General features: G+C 41.7%; 1 protein-coding gene across 1 annotated transcript in view; it reads right to left on the reverse strand.

Moving 5' to 3' along the window:
- Positions 1-17976, reverse strand: part of Ism1 (isthmin 1) — a 70961-nt gene that overhangs the window by 27139 nt on the left and 25846 nt on the right. The window contains exon 2 of the mRNA XM_027922136.3: positions 88-327. Coding sequence (XP_027777937.1) covers positions 88-327 — 240 coding nt within the window. The remainder of the gene's footprint in view (positions 1-87; positions 328-17976) is intronic.

Consider the following 17976-nt stretch of genomic DNA (forward strand, 5'->3'; position numbering starts at 1 on the left):
TAAGGCAGCAGTTTCCATTAGAGTCAGATCAGGAAACAAAAGATGGACTGTTTGATTTTCTTCTACCTTCCAGCTGCCAAGAATTACCTGGATATTTGGATTCTGCCCATTGATATCAGCTTTGGAAAGATCCGGAAAGTTTGGTAGATCAAGGAGAAAGGATCTGGGGCCATCTCTTTGCAGTGAAGGGTGCCCAGTCTCTTGTGGGAACCGCTGTCTGGGAAAGGGCTGATGTGCAGCCTGGTGCTCCAGAGGGTCCCCTGGTGCTTCTTTGGAGAGAGCAAAGTTGGTTTCTGATGTGGAGTCACTTTCCAGGTTGAGGTTATTCTGAAATAAAAAACAAGCAAACAAACAACTAATTAGGAGGCACCTGATTAAAAATACCACTCTTAACAGTCCATTAAATTCAGGAGCAAGGACAATCCCAGGGGCTGGAATTAAGCCAGAATAGTATTTCTAACTCATTTTACTATCCCACTGAGTTTAAAAAGCCAAAGCATCAGGAAATTTCTCCCAGTCTGCTACTTGGGAATTTTCTGAGGGTTAATGGGTTATTGACTATTTACTAAGCACCAAAATACATCAAAACAAAAGTATTATTTTGAAGGAAAAATAAGTGCTCCTTTAAAACTGGAACCAAATTATAGTTTCTTTTTCACACCTTCAATCGATTAACTGCCCTGGCTTGAGTTAAAGTACTAGCATCCAGTTTGGTTTCTTTGTTGTGAGCCATGAAGCAAAAGATTTGACCAAACTGGACGAAAGACTTAAACCAAATTATTATACCCATTCATCCATTTGTCCATCCATCCATCCATCTATCCATCTGTGTTCATCCCTTCAACCATCCATCCACCCATATCCATCCATGTATCCATCTACCTATCTATCTATCCCTCCATCCAATCAACAAACGCCAACTACATGCAAAGCAGAGGAGATACAGCAACGAACAAGATAGACTTGGGACCTATCCATTTAAAATACACATATAATTGAGGGCAAGAAACCATAAACACACAGATACATAAATAAGATCAGATCAGAGACTTCCACAAATAAAAGAAAGACAAGATGACAGAGAAAACATTGACTATAGGTGGCCAGGGGAAAAACCCTCTCTGAGAAGGTGACAATTAAGACCAAGATCTGAACAAGAGATGGAAGCACCCTGCCATGATCTGGGGGGAAGAAACTTTAGTAAAGGAAACAGCAAAGAAGATAATCTTTGTCGGGCAGAAGTCACTTGGCTAATTTGAAGAACAGAAGCCAATGGGGCTGGGTAGTGGCGGAAGAACCATCTAAAGATGAAGATAGAGAAGTGTCGGGAGCCAAAGTAAAGGGGACCAAAAGGCATTCTGAAATGGGATTGCTTCATTCCAGAAAGGGCAAGTCCACTTCTTTTCCCAGCTGGTGAAAAATGTCACTATTTACTTGCCACGGGGGGGACCATTTTTTCCTAGTGATTGGAGCGCATAGAAAGTTGTTGGACTCCTTTCCCAAACCAGCCCTTCTCCTCTTCCTTGTTCTCCCTGGACCTCTCTTTGGAGGCTTCCTCTGTGCCTTCAGGGATGGCAGCATTTTCATGTTTACTGGTAGAAGGAGATATGAAGATAGAATTTCATCAGGGTTTGGGTCAGTGGTTAATGTTCTTGTTATTCTTGGGCATGTTTTGGGGTCTGGGAGTTATATTTCAGCACACTGTCTCCACACGCACTCCCTGCCCCCCACCGCAGAGCCTGTAACCCAGCCAAAGGGGTTACATCTGGTATCAAAACACTCACGACTCGGAGTACCAAGGTCAAGAACAACCCCAGAAAGAAACATACAAAGACCACCTTTGTGAATGTTTGAAGAGGCCAAGTGGGGGACTCAGACAGCAGGTCTGCCTCCTCTGTAAGACAAGAAGTAATGGAGGGGGAAGCTGGGTGCTCTTCGTGTTTTCACTTGCCCTTTCTTTTCACTCAGATGTGGCCAGGGGCCGTGTCTTTGTTCACCTTTCCAGCCACCTCTGTCGTGGTTTTTCTCTCTTGGCACATCCCTGTAGAGGGAGTTGCCTTGGCATCCTGAGGCATTGCTCAATGCAACAGAGACCAGATCTATTATTCTTTGATCGAGTCCAACACACAGAGAACAAGTGGGGGCTGGGGGTGGTGGGAAGAAGTGGGTGGGGGGGGGGGAGAGAGAGAGAGAGAAAGAGAGGAAAGCATGCAGAACATTTCCCCAGCATAAGAGCTCTTGATCACACTCCAAAGGGAACATAACAGAATGCAATTAGTTTCTGAATTGTCTTCCTCTTATCCCTGGACACCCAACCTAAAACTTCCCAAGTGGTGTTAGGGAGGACAGTTGAATTCTCCTGGAGAATTTGTGCTCAGAATTCAGGAATATAAGTCACAGAAAGGGCCCAGTGTGTTATTCAGTTCCTTTCAGGATCTGTGCAAATCAAGCCCTAACTTCTTTGCACCAAGACACACTCTTCATAGGGTTAAAAATGGTGTGCTTCTTTCTTTTTCCCTTTAATGAAGTATTCTTTCTACATTTTAGAAGAAGAGGTAGGAAATGTATTTTTGCTGCTGTTTAACATTTTGCTGATGTCTGAAAAAAGACAGGAGGATGCAAAATTGAGTCCAGGCTGGGCAACATGAGGAGACCCTGCCTCAAAAATAAAATAAAAAGGGCTGGGGATGAAGCTCAGTGGAAGAATTCCTGGATGGCATGTGAAAGCCCCCTGGGTTCAATTCCCAGTACAAAACCAACACATACCCAAAACAAAAACAACAAAAACAACAAACCAAACACACACACACACAGTTTGATTGATCACTTGACCTGGTTTTTAAAATTTTTCCTGATAGGAAATCTACTAGCACAGGGATCCAGCTTAGCCTCAGACCAAACAGACTCCTTAAACTCTCCATGACTCAATGACTCTTCATGTAAAGCAGGCAGATAATGACCTTCCTGTACCCTCCCTCCCAGCAGGAGTTCAAGCTAACTGGGCTGGGTTAGATTGTGTCTACACAATAAAAGAGAAGTGTAGAGCTGGGGCCACTGGCTGGGCAAGTCAGGCCACAAGTGCCTCTGCCGGGAATAGTTTGAGGACTGGGACTCAAGTGTGTTTTGGCTTGAGTTTTGCACACAATTGTGGCATTGATCCATATGTCCCAACAATCCTGACACCAGACACCAGCTCAGAGTTCGAAAACTATTTGGAAGATGGTAGATCATAAAGCAATGCTCATCATGATCTTTGAATATCTGAATTATTCTTCTTAAAAGAGTTCCACTGGAGACCTTGATTCCCTGAACCACCATGCCTCAAAACCCTGGATGGCACTGAGAAGCTAGGAGCTCCAGGATGGGGAAGGGTATCTAAGAATGGGCCCTACAAATTGAAACTCCATGTTATTCAATTGATAATAAGATTTGGGAGTAGCTATTATTTGGGTAATCTAGATGTTAAATCTGGGGTCAGAGATGAGAGACAAGATCTGCTAACAATGCAGGAAAAGGTCTTTTTCAACTTTTCTCAAAATGACATGCTGTACATCTTCCCTGCAGAGTTTCCCTCAGAGGTCCTGATTGAGGACATCACTCCATCATTCTGGCTGTCACCAAGCTCACTCACTGAGGACCCTACTTAAAATTATCCTAGTAGCATAAACATTTTCAGAAAGTGTGGGTCTCAAAGCAACAATTTAAATAGTGTGTGTTTTATTTAGACAAGCAAACACTCTTCTCTGAAGATGATAGATCAGGGATGTCTGGGAATTTTTGAAAAGAGACAACACCATTCTTTCTGAGATACCACAGGATTCATTTTGCCTGTGACATTAAGGGGCTTGCACAGTTTGGGAAAATATGTCTTTCCCCACAATATTGTCCTTGAGTTGATCTTTAGTCTGTGCGTTCACATTGGCAGTGCTACAGCACAGCACCAGTAGCAATATTCCCTCTTAGGATGCCAATTTTAGAACTGCAACTCCCAATGAAAAGAGAAACAGAGTGACTTGGTTTACATGGTTTATGCACAAGTACCGTTCAGCTACTGAGGCAAGAGATCTAGGTCAGTCAGATTATCCAGCTACTGCGTGATGCTTCCTAACTCTGTGCACGGCTCCTACTCCTTCATTATTCTACAACTTATTATCACCAAAAATAGCAATACTCATAAAAACTCTGTGCTCTGGCAACCTAGTATTTTGCCTCTGGTAGCAGTATTATGGCAGACATTGCAATTGCCTACCCTTTAAAAAAAAATTCACTGTTTCAGAAGGGAATATAGCTAGGTAAAGCTGTATTTCCCAGCATTCATTGCAGCTGGGGGTGACCAGTGACATACTTCTGCTCATGGAGGGGTAAGTAGAACAGGTTGGCTCAAACTGCTGAAAAGGAGGGAGATTCAGTTTTGCCTTCTGCCTTTCTTTCTTCTACCTTTTCTGGTCAGAAGCGAGGACACAGAACTTGAAGTGAAATGGGACAGCTGGCAGACATGCAGATGAAAGCCATATTTAAATATGGCTGCTTATAAAGATGAATGGAGCCAGGTTGCTGCTAGCATGATGGAGCTGTGATAACCAGCCTAGAGTGGTGACCTGAGTGTCTTTTACCATCATCATTAACACTATTGCTAACATTTACAGTGCTGTAGCATCATTCCTAATGCTCCTGATTGTGATTCTAATTTTAGAGCTGTGATAATCAATAAATGGTGAAATTCTCTATTCTAGTCTATTGGTTTATGCATTGATTTTTAGTGTCAGGCTGTTTTGTTTACCATGGTTGAATATGCAACCATTAAAATAATTCACTCCTAGTTCTGGGGATAAATCTCAGTTGGTAGAGTGCTTGCTTCATATGCACAAGGCCCTGGGTTCAATTCTCAGCACCACACACACACACACACACACACACAAAATTAACTCCTGTCATTTGTGGCAATATGGATGGAATTGGAGGACATCACATTAATTGAAATAAACTAAATATAGAAAAACAAACACATATACTCACTCATTTGTGGAAGTTAAAAAAATTATTTCAATGAAGAAGAGATTAGAATGTGGTCATTAGAGACTGATAAAGAGTAGGAAAAAAGGGACACAGAGAGTACTGAAATGGAGTTAGATGGGGGGGGGGGAGTAATTGTGGTATTCCATTGCATAGTAGGGTAACTATAGTATTCAACAATTTATGGTATATCTCACAACAACTAGAAGAGTCCAAAGATTTCTAAAACATAGAAATGACAAACATTTGAAGAGATGGAAATACTGATTATCTTGGTTTAATCATTACACATTTATACATGTATTACCTACCGCACCCCATAAAGATGCAACATATTATGTGTCAATAAAAACAATAATTAAAAATATGAAACCCTTGTTTAGCTTAATTGACTATTTGTTGAATTTTCTGACTTGCAATTGAACTCAATCCCCTACTGACAGAAGTACCAGAAGGCATTTTATGAAACATGAGGATGAACGTCACAGTGGCAGCCAGGCTACAGATGCTGTGTTCTGGGGCTAACTTTCTTAATATCCTATTCTAAATCTATGCATATATTTACAAAAGCTTTTCACCATTTCAATATTAACATATTACTTCCCTCAAATCTACTGCTCACTGTGTAATGTAATATTTCCTTTGAACTGTCCTAAAGCACTATCAGTAAGTTTCAAGGGGTTGTCCTCACTAAAAGAGAGATTCTTGAACAAATGGTTAAGTTCAGTGCTTAGGCAGGAAAGGTACAGATGAATTTGGGATACCTCTCTGTGACAGAGAGCAAAGAAGTTTTCAATGAGTGACAAGGTCCTCTCAAAAGAACCAACTCGAATGGCCCTCATTGCTCAAAGATTAGATGATTTGGGCACTTAAAAAAAATTGAATGATGTACATTGACATTGACTCTGTGAAAATCCATGAGCTTATGATGATGCTTAGAAAAGAGAAAAAAAAAACAGAAAAGCTATTGACACTATTTGAGGTAGGTATTATAAACTTCCCTACTTTGAAACCTAGTATTAAAAAGAAAGAAAAAATTTTTCCTGAGGAAGTAATTAATGAGCTAAGTAAGTCTGAGCTGAAACAAAAAGGCAAGTAAAAGTTAAGCAGGTGAATCAGGTGAAGAGAACCAGGGAGGTGGGTCAGAACGATTGCAATCCTACAAAGGACTCCTAAGACCTGACAACCTGGTTTGTAAAACCAAAGGAACTTCAGAACTGCAATGGGGTGGGTATGATGGTCACAGCCACTCTGTGTTCTTGTTATAAAATAATTGAGTAAATGATATAAATGTCAGGTCTAACATCCAGAGGTCTCTGCCCACCAGCCTTTGGTCTGTGAGCTTCCTGTCATACCGTGTTGTGAATTGTCCACTATACCACCACTTCCCTGGTGGCATCCTACAGAACATTTGGAAGCTTGCTGAAGCTGTATGGTGCAAGGATCTTCTCTTTCCTTCTTTGTTCTCATCACCTAGCCCTGAATATCCCTGGAAGAGCTCTGCTGAGATGAACTGAGACATGCAATTTCTAAGATGATAAATCCAGATGCTTTTATAATCTGTGCTTCATGCTGAATACACCTCTGGTCTAAGATGTACAACCACTGCCTCCAACCACTGCAAGGGTACAGCTGCTCATTTTGGCTGCCCTTGTAACCAAGGTGGATTACCACAACCACTTCAAGAGTTAGAGTGGTCAGAATGGCCAGTCTCGCAGCTGGTCATTTGGCCCAGGCAAGTGAATACAAGGGAGAGAAGGAATGGGGTTCTTTGAATAACTGAGCTACGGGACAAATTAGGATGATTGTCTGGAGGGGGAAGATCAAGGTGTGGAAATGGGCGATGGATCCACTTGTGGAAAAAATGTGCTAAGCATTGTTGTTCTGGCCTACAAATAGCCACCTGTCTATTCTGAAAAGACCAGCTAAAGGCTGGCATGTGAAAAACAGAGCTGGTTTGACCTCTTCCAGAGCCTCCAGAAGAGGTACAAATTGTGGCTGTCTATCAAAATCTTAGTGCTTTTTCTTTTTAAGGCGGTGGTAACTATTCCCAGATTAACACAACCAGGCAGACTTCTTGGAGGCAGACTGGATGGCAAATTCCCGGAGGGCAAAGAACAGGCCATATCTGCAGTCTCCAAATCCCACACTCCCCAATTCCACAAGCTTAGGGGGCACCCAATAAGTACTAGTTGATGATAATGATGGCTATGGGCCTTGTTAGATTTTGTTTTAATTAGGCTCAGGCTACAGGCTTCATTACCCCTAATGTGGCTTTTATGTGGGATTCTAAAAGAAAAAAAAAATCCAGGAATCTTCTATTGAAGATATTAAAGAAGATATTATTAGCAATGCATTTGGTCTCATAGACTTTGAACAACAAACAGCAGAGATTATAATTAACGTCACTACAGTCTCTCCCCTTAAAACATACTAACAATATAGCTAATTAGCAATATGTCCTCATTTGGAGCTGGACATCTGCATATTATTATCGACAATGCTTGTTTCCTTTTTCCAGATTAAAGGAAGCCATACTGCACCCAGCATATGGCTGTGCTCCTTCCACATTAAAACACTTGGTTTTCTTCTACCCACCATAAACATACTGAGGGTTTTATCTGTGCTGGGCATCGATTTTGTCTGGAAAACTCCACACGTCTAAAAATAAATTCAAGAATGCCACTGGTAGGATTTCAAAGGGGAGAGCAAAAGTTTCCTCATTTGGAGAGATAGAAGAATAAAGGGCACGCTGATTATCTTTACACATGATTGAGGACCAAGCACTCCTAGGAAGAGAAAAGCAGGAGAATGAATAAGATGGGCTTCAGATCTTAACATGTTTTCTCAAGGGGCATGCTTCTTCTTAGCTCTCAGGAAGATGAGATGGAGATTTACACTCTAGCAATGGCAGCAGGGAATGGCAGAGGTTTTCCTGTGAAATACTGGAAAGAGGTAACCAGGATCCATTGGGCAGAAAATGTGCATTGTGAATATGTGGATGGCACAGTTGGCCACCTTCTGCTCTTGTGTAATACACCTGTGTGTAGTAGTCATCCCTCTCCCTCAGGCAGCTAGAACAGAGTAGATATCCATAGTTCTATTTTACAACAAGCACAAAAATGCAATGTCCTTTAGGATCAGGGCAGAGAGGAAATGGCCAGGCATATGTTTCAATCTTCATTTGGGGATACCAAAGACAAACCTCGGGGATAGACAGAGGATCATCATGTTTCAAGAATGCTGGAGTATTGCAGTTCTGGGTGGGAACCAAGGAGCCTTCTGTTGAAGGTCTGACTAATAGCTGGGGAATCTCTCGTTATGGTGGCAGAATGTATCATGATGATGTTTACTTTAGGGCATGGGAGTGACCTTACTTATGATCTCAGGCGATGCCTTAGAAGCTCATTGCACTTGGGCAAGGGAGCTGGCCCTGTGGGGGAGGGGGCCATCCATCCCTGTGCATCTTTCCTAATGAAGCCTCTTGGGACCGGCTGACAAATGGAAGTCAACACTTCACTGCTTCATCTCAAATACTTCTGTAAATTGCTTTGATCTTGAAACTGTGTGGATTACTGGTGATTTTTCAAGTTGTGCTTTCTCCATTGCTAGCAAAGAAAACAGAGGTAACTTTCCAAGACACATTTCTTTTATGTCCTGTTTAGCTAAGGAATGAACTAAAATGAAGCTTGGCTTATTCTTTCAAGTCTAAGATAACATGTAAGAAGTTGAGTACAAGGGTGTTGTGCCAGTTTGGCCAAAAAAAAAAATCTTGAATCCATCATTTGAAACATCCCTGCAAATGTAAGGAGATGAAGAAACTGTTCTTTTTAAAATACTTTTCAGGAAGGTAGCCTGGTCCAGAAGGAATATTTTTGATAAGCCCCTTGGGGGTGTGAGGCCAGCTCACCTCAGGATGAAGTTAAGGGCAAAGTTTTGTCTCTGGGTTTTTGAATTTGAGGCCAGAGCTCATCTGCCAAGTGCTATAACAGATAGGCCAAGGGTGGCCACCAGGGGGCTTCAGTCCCTGCTCTTTGGCTACATTAACGCTCAGCATTCCCTGGAAGACAAACTCTGAGCAAATATTTAATGAGTATGGATTACTGGTGATTTTTCAAGTTGTGCTTTCTCCATTGATGGCAAAGAAAACAAAGTAGTGATTATCTGGGACCCATTCTCCAGGACCCAGTTTGAAGAAGCACCAAATCATCAGTATGCTTATTAGGCTCAACTGTCTAAGTCCTCCCTTGAGCAGGAGAGGGTGTTCAGCAGGACAAGGAAAGCTGGAAGATGAATATTCCTTGCAGTGATTCTGTATCTCCCCATGTTGACGGAAAGGGACCCAAGTCCAGGTCAAGGATGGTGTTGTGTTATTGGAAGAAAGACCCTAGAAGACAAGTCAAAAAACATGGGATGGCAGAGTTCAGAGGCTGAGTCCTGGGGTAGAAGTGACTTGGGAAGCTTTTGCTAGTTTTCATTCAAATCAAGGAGATGCATTCTCTTAAGGAGATGCATTCTTTTAACACCTAAAGTCAAAGCTCTCTGTTCCAAGTACCTCTAAAATAGGTTTGAAAAGGAAAATGATCCTAACCTTGGAATCCTAGAAATGGGCTCCTGGTACCAAGAAGGGGCCAGGATCAGGAGTCATGAGGCCTGGGTTTGGGTCCCATCATTGCCTTTATCTAGTTTTGGTAAGTTACTGTACCTTTGCATCTATAATAGAATAGTTTGTAAAAATGCCCACAAAGTCTGTCTCTCTAAATATCTGTGAATTGAGTAGTTGCCTCTAATACAGTCTTTGAGCTTGACCATGCTACTCACTGTGGCCAAAGGGACAATAATGAAGAGAGACTTAACAGATGCTTGTGCCTTGGGGCTTGCTTATCTTTGTTGCTCTTTGGAATCCTGTGAAGAAGCTTGAGCTGGCCTGTTTAATGGTGAGAGACATGTGCAGCAGAAACCATTCATCCTAGACCAACCGGCCTACGAATGGCCAATCACTGAGATCTTTCTGGGCCATCTAGCTCCAACTGAGCCAACCCAGACAAGAAGAGCCACAGCTGAGCCAGAGAATCATGAGGAATTATAAATGTTTGTGTATAAATAAATCTAGAGTGATGTGTTACACAGCTAAAGCTAACTGACACAGGATCTCAGCTATTTCTTCTAAAAATGTTCATGGTGAGATAGGATGGGAAATGTAGGAAATCTCTCAGTCTATTCAGTTCTGAAATTCTGGGAGTGAAATACTCAAGAGACACTTGTTCTAGAGAAATCATGCCACAACAATATTTTTTAAAAGTCTTATTCCAAATACTGAACAAACTCTGGCGTGGAAAACCAAAAATCTGATGGTCCTAAATATATAAAATGCAGATACTATCTTCAATGAATAGAACACCTTCCCCTTTTCTTATCCTACCTGCTAACTCAAAACTAGGTTAAATGTCTTGGAAAATTCCAACACCCTGCCTGTTACTTCCTTAATTTACATGTGATTCTGTGTTAACAGCTCCATTGCCAGTTTTTCAAAGATTTAGAGCTGATACTTAACAGTTCTCCCTTGTACTTTCATGATGCACCTGTACAGCTCTGTGGACTGCCAGAAACTAGTAATGCTCATTTATTGGGGAACCCCTACTGACACTATAAACAATTATAGAGCTATCACAGATCAAATATGGCCTGAGGCAAAGAGAAAGCTATAAGCCACCAGGACTGGTTCTCTCTCCCACCTGCCTATCCAGATTGTTCTTATTTGCACTGTTGTTCTGTTTCCCCTCTAGGGAAATGGTTTGATCCTTGCTTGGAGAATTGGCAGTCAATGTAATTGTGGGCCCTTGACTTAGCTTTCTCTGGTTGGGATGTTTGTTCTCTTCATGGATTCATTCAACAAACACTTCTTAGATATCTGTTATGTACAGGTATCAGGATCAGATAATTTTAATAGCATATGGCTTGCTAAGCCAAATTATCCACATCTTGGAAATAACAGCAAAAAGATGACTACAAGCTTATCAGTTGATACTGGGACACAGTATGACAGGACTATCCAAGATTCATTAATTCTCTAGGAGAATGCATCTTTCTTTGTTTTGTTATTTACTATTGATTAGGGCCAATCTTAAAAGTTACATGCTAGCTTATAGAAATGCAAATGTTTTCAGTCTGATAGAAATAATAACTCAAAGCTTACTGTGTTATGGCCCTTTGGGACATTAACCAATTTTGTTTATGTCTAAAAATTTACTTCATCAAGATTTTCCCAACTAACTTTATAAATAAATGATCTTCAAATGCTTTGAACTGGCATTACTGTCTTCTTAGTTTCATCATAAATTGGATAAATCTTTGACATGTGTTTATTCTATATTGGTATGAGACTCATGTTTTTAAGATTATGAAAACTGTATTTGGATAGATTTTTGTCTTCAGTGAGTTCAGATTCCAGAGGGAAAGCTAAGGAATACTCAAACACATATAAAATGCAAGGTAGAAAGTGGAGCATTCTTAGGTGGTGAAAATTTTCAATACAAGGAAGTAAAATTACCCAGACTCCTAGTAATGACCCCCAAACTCCCTATATATTGCTCTTTTACATCTCCATCCTATGCTTTTTTATCTTCTCTAATGATTCCTTTCTGATTTCTGGTCTAAGACACTAACAAGCTGAAATAAGACTGGCGGATCATGCCTTGTAAGGAGGACTTTCCTTGGGTGTCACCTCTCATGCAGAGACCCAAGAGGAGGGCAGAGGGTCAACCGCGAGGGGTGCCCAACCTACTTTCAACCTCCCTGCTCCCTATACAGTTTCCTACTCTCATCCTTGAGAAACAAAGCATCTCCCATTTTTTTTCCTCACCAAGAATAATTCTTCAATTAACTGAAGTTCACAAGAAGAGCTTTTCAGAGGTTGTCTTTTAGGAGGTAATCATTAGGGGTAGCATTTGAAACAGAGACCATGTTTACTATTCTCCCCAGTATAAACATCACCATATTAGGATATATCAGTGTGAGGTAAAGGAAGAAATGCATGGTACTTTCAAACTTGGTAAATGAGGAAAGTTTAATAAAGGAACGGTTTACACATTTTAGGAGAAAGTAACTGGAAACTACCAAGCATGCTTCAGTACCTAGAGCAGTGAGATCAGGGAGACCTTACATCCCCAGACCCGAAGCTGCAAGGAAAGAGAAAGGATACTGTTATCCAAAGGAAAGCAAGAGTTGTATGTGTACATAAGGGGTGGGAAGGGGAAATAGGGGACTTACCAAATCCTTCAACCTCCCTCTCCTCTTCTTCTCATCCCCTGCCAAGTATAACACTGGCCAAACCCAATCAGAAGCCAGAAATCAAGGGATTCTATTGATGTAATACATGCAGACTGGGTACCCAAGGCATAGATTAGAATGAAGAAGGGTGAAAAAAATGGACCTAGAGAGACAAACAGAATATTTTTGGGAAAATAGGACACATGTGTTAAATCTGATCTTCACAACATCCATTTAATATAGACATGAGAATTCCAAATTCACAGAGGAAATTGAGGCTGAGTGGCTCCTCATTGGTAAACAGATTCTAAGGCCCTTGCTCCTTGCACCTCCCTGGAGGTGTTGTCTATAATAAGAGAGTCTGAATTTCCCATCTTCCACCCAAATGTAGCTTTACACATATGATCTGTGTCCCCCTCTACATGAAAGTTACCTCTGCACAGAACTTACATAACTACCAAAACCACAAAAGAAAACAGAAGAGGAATTACCCACCTTGTCTAAACACTTTTCTGCATCTTTCCAGCCAACTTCCTCCCAAAGATCCCCACCAGAAGGATACAATTACCATTAACTCCACTCTACAGATGAGAAAACTGAAGTTTAGAATCTTACCAAAGTTGTCCCTTCACAGGACCTTAGATAATGTGAACTCCAGGGAGCTGAAGGCAGAACCCTGACTAGCAAACACCCCAGAAGGCATCCTGTGTTGATGGAAATTATGGAGAGTAAGAACCCGCTTCCAATAGCCCCAGAGTAAACATAGTGGTAAGAATGCAGAGAAAGGGCTAGATCACTGGTTGGCCCACCTTCAGGATACTGGGGATGCTCAGTGCTTTAGTCATTTTAGTTTTAAAGCCATTTTCGCCTCCATGATCCCCTGTTAAAATGCAACTAGTCCTGAGTATAATCATACCAGACCTGCTTGGCAGGAGTAGGGAAAATTGGGTTTTGAGATTCAAGTTCCTACTTTTTTATACTCTGTGTATATACCAGGAGATCACTGGGGAGGAGAGAGGCACAGAATACAGGATTACTAACTCCAAGTCTGAGGCTGTAGCCCTCCCTGCTTCAGTGGCACTGCCTGGTTGCCCTCTGTGGTTTTACAGGAATGACAAGTAAACTTTCCTTATTATAATTGAAGTCTTACCTCCTACCCCCAAATCTGAACTCCACTAAATATCCTTTGAATGAATGGATGGGATGGGATGGGAGGAGAAGGTATGGGAGGGGGTGGGATGGCTCTGCTTGAACCAGGAGAAGATGAGAAATGAGGAACAGGCTGCTAGAAGCAGTAAAGGCATTGTTCTTCTAAGGATCGTGTTAGTAAAAGAAAATGGCATATAAGAAAGGAAGGGCTCCCAGAGAGTTGGTGCATTTTATCCTGCTAAAATGTGGTCAGGTAAATAGCAAATGAACTCCAAGGAATCCAGTCCAGCTTGGGGAGAGCCTCCGAGCAATCACCCACTACTTGGAGATCTCTGTTTGACAAGAACACCAGGAGGGGAAGGGAAGAACTCTTATCTTGCTGGGTTTCTGGGTTTAGTGACATTAGAGAACACCACGCAAAGTGAAAAGATAAAAATGTGTGAAGATGGAGGGAGAACTCTAGGATGGGGCTCACTTCCTGCTTTTCCCTGGTGTCAATATGTCAATATGTTGTAGCCTCCTCAGACTTTCTTAGCAAGTGCTCTAAACGTGGCCTCCAACTGATTTATCCCTCACCATGCAATCTGACTCTAAACAAGACAGATAGGTCCATGGGGAAGGCCAGGATTGAGTCCACATTGACTATTGGATAGGATAAATTTTCTTGCTCAGAGAGAACAGATTAAGGAAGAACTGAGGGGGCCTGGGGGCCTTGGGCAGCTCTAAGAAAGAGGAGAAACCTTCATCAGGGAGTGAGTGAAGTGGGAAGAAAGCAGATGGGAGACTGAGAAGAGAGTTGGAAAAAGGGTTTCAGTAGACTTTCTCCTTATTTTCCAGGGAGATCTTCCTGGAAACAGAGGCCTGATACACCTATGAGGCTGAAGGCTCCATAGACAGGGCCTGATTCTGCCAAGAATCCAACTCCAGGAATTGCTTTTGTTAAAATAATTGTACAGGCCCTAACTAGAAAGCTCACGTACCAACCGGAGCTTCACCTTCTTCCAGAAAACTTATATACTGTCCTGTAAAAGTGCCATTTGCTGGCTTCAGCTTGGACTCTCCCACTTACTCCTCAAGTCTGCAGATATAAAGACTGGCCTTTTAGATAGAGCCAAACTCATTTTTTTTAAACCAAAGTTCTGAGTATTCAGTTACTAAGAGCCTGACTCCCAGCTCCAAATGCTCACCCTCCCTAGTGGTCTACAAGAAGTCACACGGTCAGCAAAAAGTGCTCCAACATGGTGTGTTACACACACTTATGAATGGCTTCTTTCAAAATCCTGGCTTTTGAAAGCAGACTTGAGAAGGTCAGAAGATAGAGTTTGTTACAAGTGAATTTACTTGCTCTCTGACCAAAGGAAATATGTTTCTAGCTTTTCAAAAGAGAAAGAATGTCTTATGATCCCTGCCTCCCACGTCCCCCGCCACTCGCCTCACTCCCTGTCCCTCACTTTCTCTCATGCCAGGTCATGATCTCAGGCCTTGAGCTCGACTAAGAGAGGATCCCATTCCCCAGAATTCCACACTCCCCCTCCAAAGTGGAATTTCTCCCATTCCGGGTCTTGAACAAAGATTCCACGACGCATGTTTGATCTCTTCACGCTCCATTTTCATTAGTCCTTCACACTCTCCATCACTTGGAAAAATACAAACAGCATGGTTCAGTTTCAAGGTTAAGAACTGACAGTCTCCATAAACATTTTTACAATAAAGGCTGACTTATCCACTGCCAGAATTTGGTGTCTGTAGAAGGGGGGGTGAGATGGGATGGAAGCAGTGAGTGGGAAATGGAAACCTTCCCTGTCAGAACAAGGGAACAAGTGCTGCCCATGGAACTGCTGGGTAAAAGATGCCTCCAGGGATTCACTGATGAAGAACCACTGTGGTGATCTACCAACGAATAATTAAAGTATTATAGAGAGGTCTAAGACAACCCCAGGAACAGAGGAGCTCAGGTCTAAGTCCTGACTTAAGGAAAATGCAAAGCAATCTATAGGCACAAATGATAAAGTTGCCAGGTCATGAATATTAAAAATGATCCAGACAGGGGATTATAAAATCATTCTTAGGATATTGTAAGTAAAAAGAAGCAGAGGGTAAAATAAAGGGGGCAGGGAAAGGAAAATCTGAAACTTAAGTCACACTTTACCCTAAACAACCCAAAATATTTAAGAGCTGAAATCACCTAATTATCTGGGATTTGTTTGGATGGTGTGTGGGTAGATGAGCTACAAGACTTTTATTCATGTATCCATTTAACATAATTACTGAGAGTCAATTACTCTGTTAAAGGGGCTGGAAATTCAAAGGGGAGAAAGACAGAGATGGTCTCTACCCTCATGGAGCTTATAGATTGCAACAGGAGTACCCAGATTTTGCTGTACGTCTAATATTCTGCATTCACCCCAAACTATTTAAATCAGGAGTGACTGAAGTAGGACACAGATATCAGAACTTTTAAAAAAGATCTCCAGAGAATTCCAAAATGCTGCAAAGTTTGGAAACTGCTCAGGGTTCTTAACAGCATTGCCATGATTTGCCCCTTCAATGAGCACTGAAGTCTTGCCCACTCCTCACTTCAATCATCTGCTTTCCTGCTCTGCTTTCTAAAACTCCACATGACTACCAAGGACTTTATTCTCTTGTCCTCAGTATGAGTGTGAATTTCTCTGCAAGCTTAATCTACTCTGAGCCCTATTGAGAGATTTTCCTAACTGCAAGTACCTAGACACATACTGGAAAGCTGGTAGGAGAACTTTTTTTATTCTAAACCTAAATCTGGACATTGTACCCAGCAACCTCATCTGATAATGGTATAAAATATTTGAAACCCTAGGCCATCCCAGAAACCTCCTAGCTGCTATATCTACAGGGTCATTTCATAGCATGAATCCTGGGAGCAGTCTCCCAGCAGGTTAAATCACCAGATTTCTTTGTTAAGGTAGAAAAAGAGAATGTACTTCATAGCCCTTCTTCTCTGTTCTTTCTAAGCTTTTTATATTCAACTCCCCTTCAAGGAATCAATGGAAATCCATTATAGACTTTCTTGGGCCTACTCCTGGATTTCTGTCCATTTAGAAAGGACACATTATATTAAGCCTTTTTCTGGAAGGCCCCAGGAATTTTAAAAAATGAGAATAAAAGAAAAGAAAAAGAAGAAAGGAGTCTGCTTTGAAGTTGCAATGAACATGCCAAAAAAAGAAAAAAGAAAAAAAGAAAGCCAATGGATCCTGAGAAAAACATTTCAGGAGAAGTACTTCCCCTTGCTTCCCATTGTGTGCTCCTCAGGGTGAAGAGGTCCCCACTCAAACCACCAGAGCCTGCCAGTTGGCCAACCCAATGGCATTCCACTGCAGAGATTAAAACCAACTTTATGATTGTGGTGCAAATAATAAAGAACCTGGCAGGGTTTCCTTCCAAAATGAAAGCTCATTTATTTTCCGAGGTGTATAATTTGGTTGTAAATGTTTCCTTTGGGCCAAAACATCCCCTATTGGGTTTTTGCCTGGAACACATCACTACTTTGCTGGAGAAGAATGGACTCCGTGTGGTCCTGCTGCGCCTGTCTACGCAGAGCATGAAGGGGTTTCAGTGGGCCTGCACTTGCTTTGTATCTGGTGGCAGCAGTCCACTGGGCAGAGGCAGGAGGCGCAATGCCTGGACTAGCTGAAACAGCTCCCAAGCCCTGGACCATCTGTAAAATGGGCAGACTTATATGTCAGGCCTTACTCCAATCTCACCTGCTTTTGGCATTTCTCAGTGGTAAAGAGAGTAGAAGATCATTAGAATACATGCTCCCTGGGATACATGGCTTTTATTCCTGTTCTTTGTGTCCTTATTTTGTTTATCTTTTCAAAAATCATCCTTTAAAAAAAATCCATCCAACAATGACTAATACTTGGATCAAAACAAAGCCAGATTCTTTTCAGGGCTCCTGAGCTGACTGCACGTACTTGGGGTCAGAATTCAGCCCATGATGTTTAGCCAATCTCACCCAAACATAAACATCTTTTTCTCCTATACAAGCAGCTTAATAACAGCATTTTCTACTACTTTTCCTAACTCTTTTACATCATATACTTTGTCTTCCATTTGCATCCTCAGGATAATTCAAAGCCAGTGCTAGGTTTTACAGATAAAATACATTTATTCCACTGTTATTCCCTCCTCTAAGCACATCATACCAAACAAACAAACAAACATTTGGTGAAATCAAGGAAATGGCATCATAAGTACTCATGTACCATCCCCATGGGATATTTCAGGTTATTACTTTTAATACTGGGATTAGGGTAAAGGGGAAGAAAAGAAATGGATTGAAAGGAGAAAACAAAATTGGCACAATTCAACCAGGGCACATGAGAAGAAAACTGATAGAAATCAATGTTATGGGACCTGGTTCAACAGGTGAAGTTCAATGGTCTTAATTATTCTGAAATCACTTGCTGAGAAATGAAGAATTATGGGGCTGGGGTTATGGCTTAGCAACGGAGTGCTTGCCTCACATGAGCAAGGCCCTGGGTTTGATCCTCAGTACCACATATA

Source organism: Marmota flaviventris, chromosome 2, assembly GCF_047511675.1.
Source record: "Marmota flaviventris isolate mMarFla1 chromosome 2, mMarFla1.hap1, whole genome shotgun sequence".
Taxonomy (NCBI): Eukaryota; Metazoa; Chordata; class Mammalia; order Rodentia; family Sciuridae; genus Marmota; species Marmota flaviventris.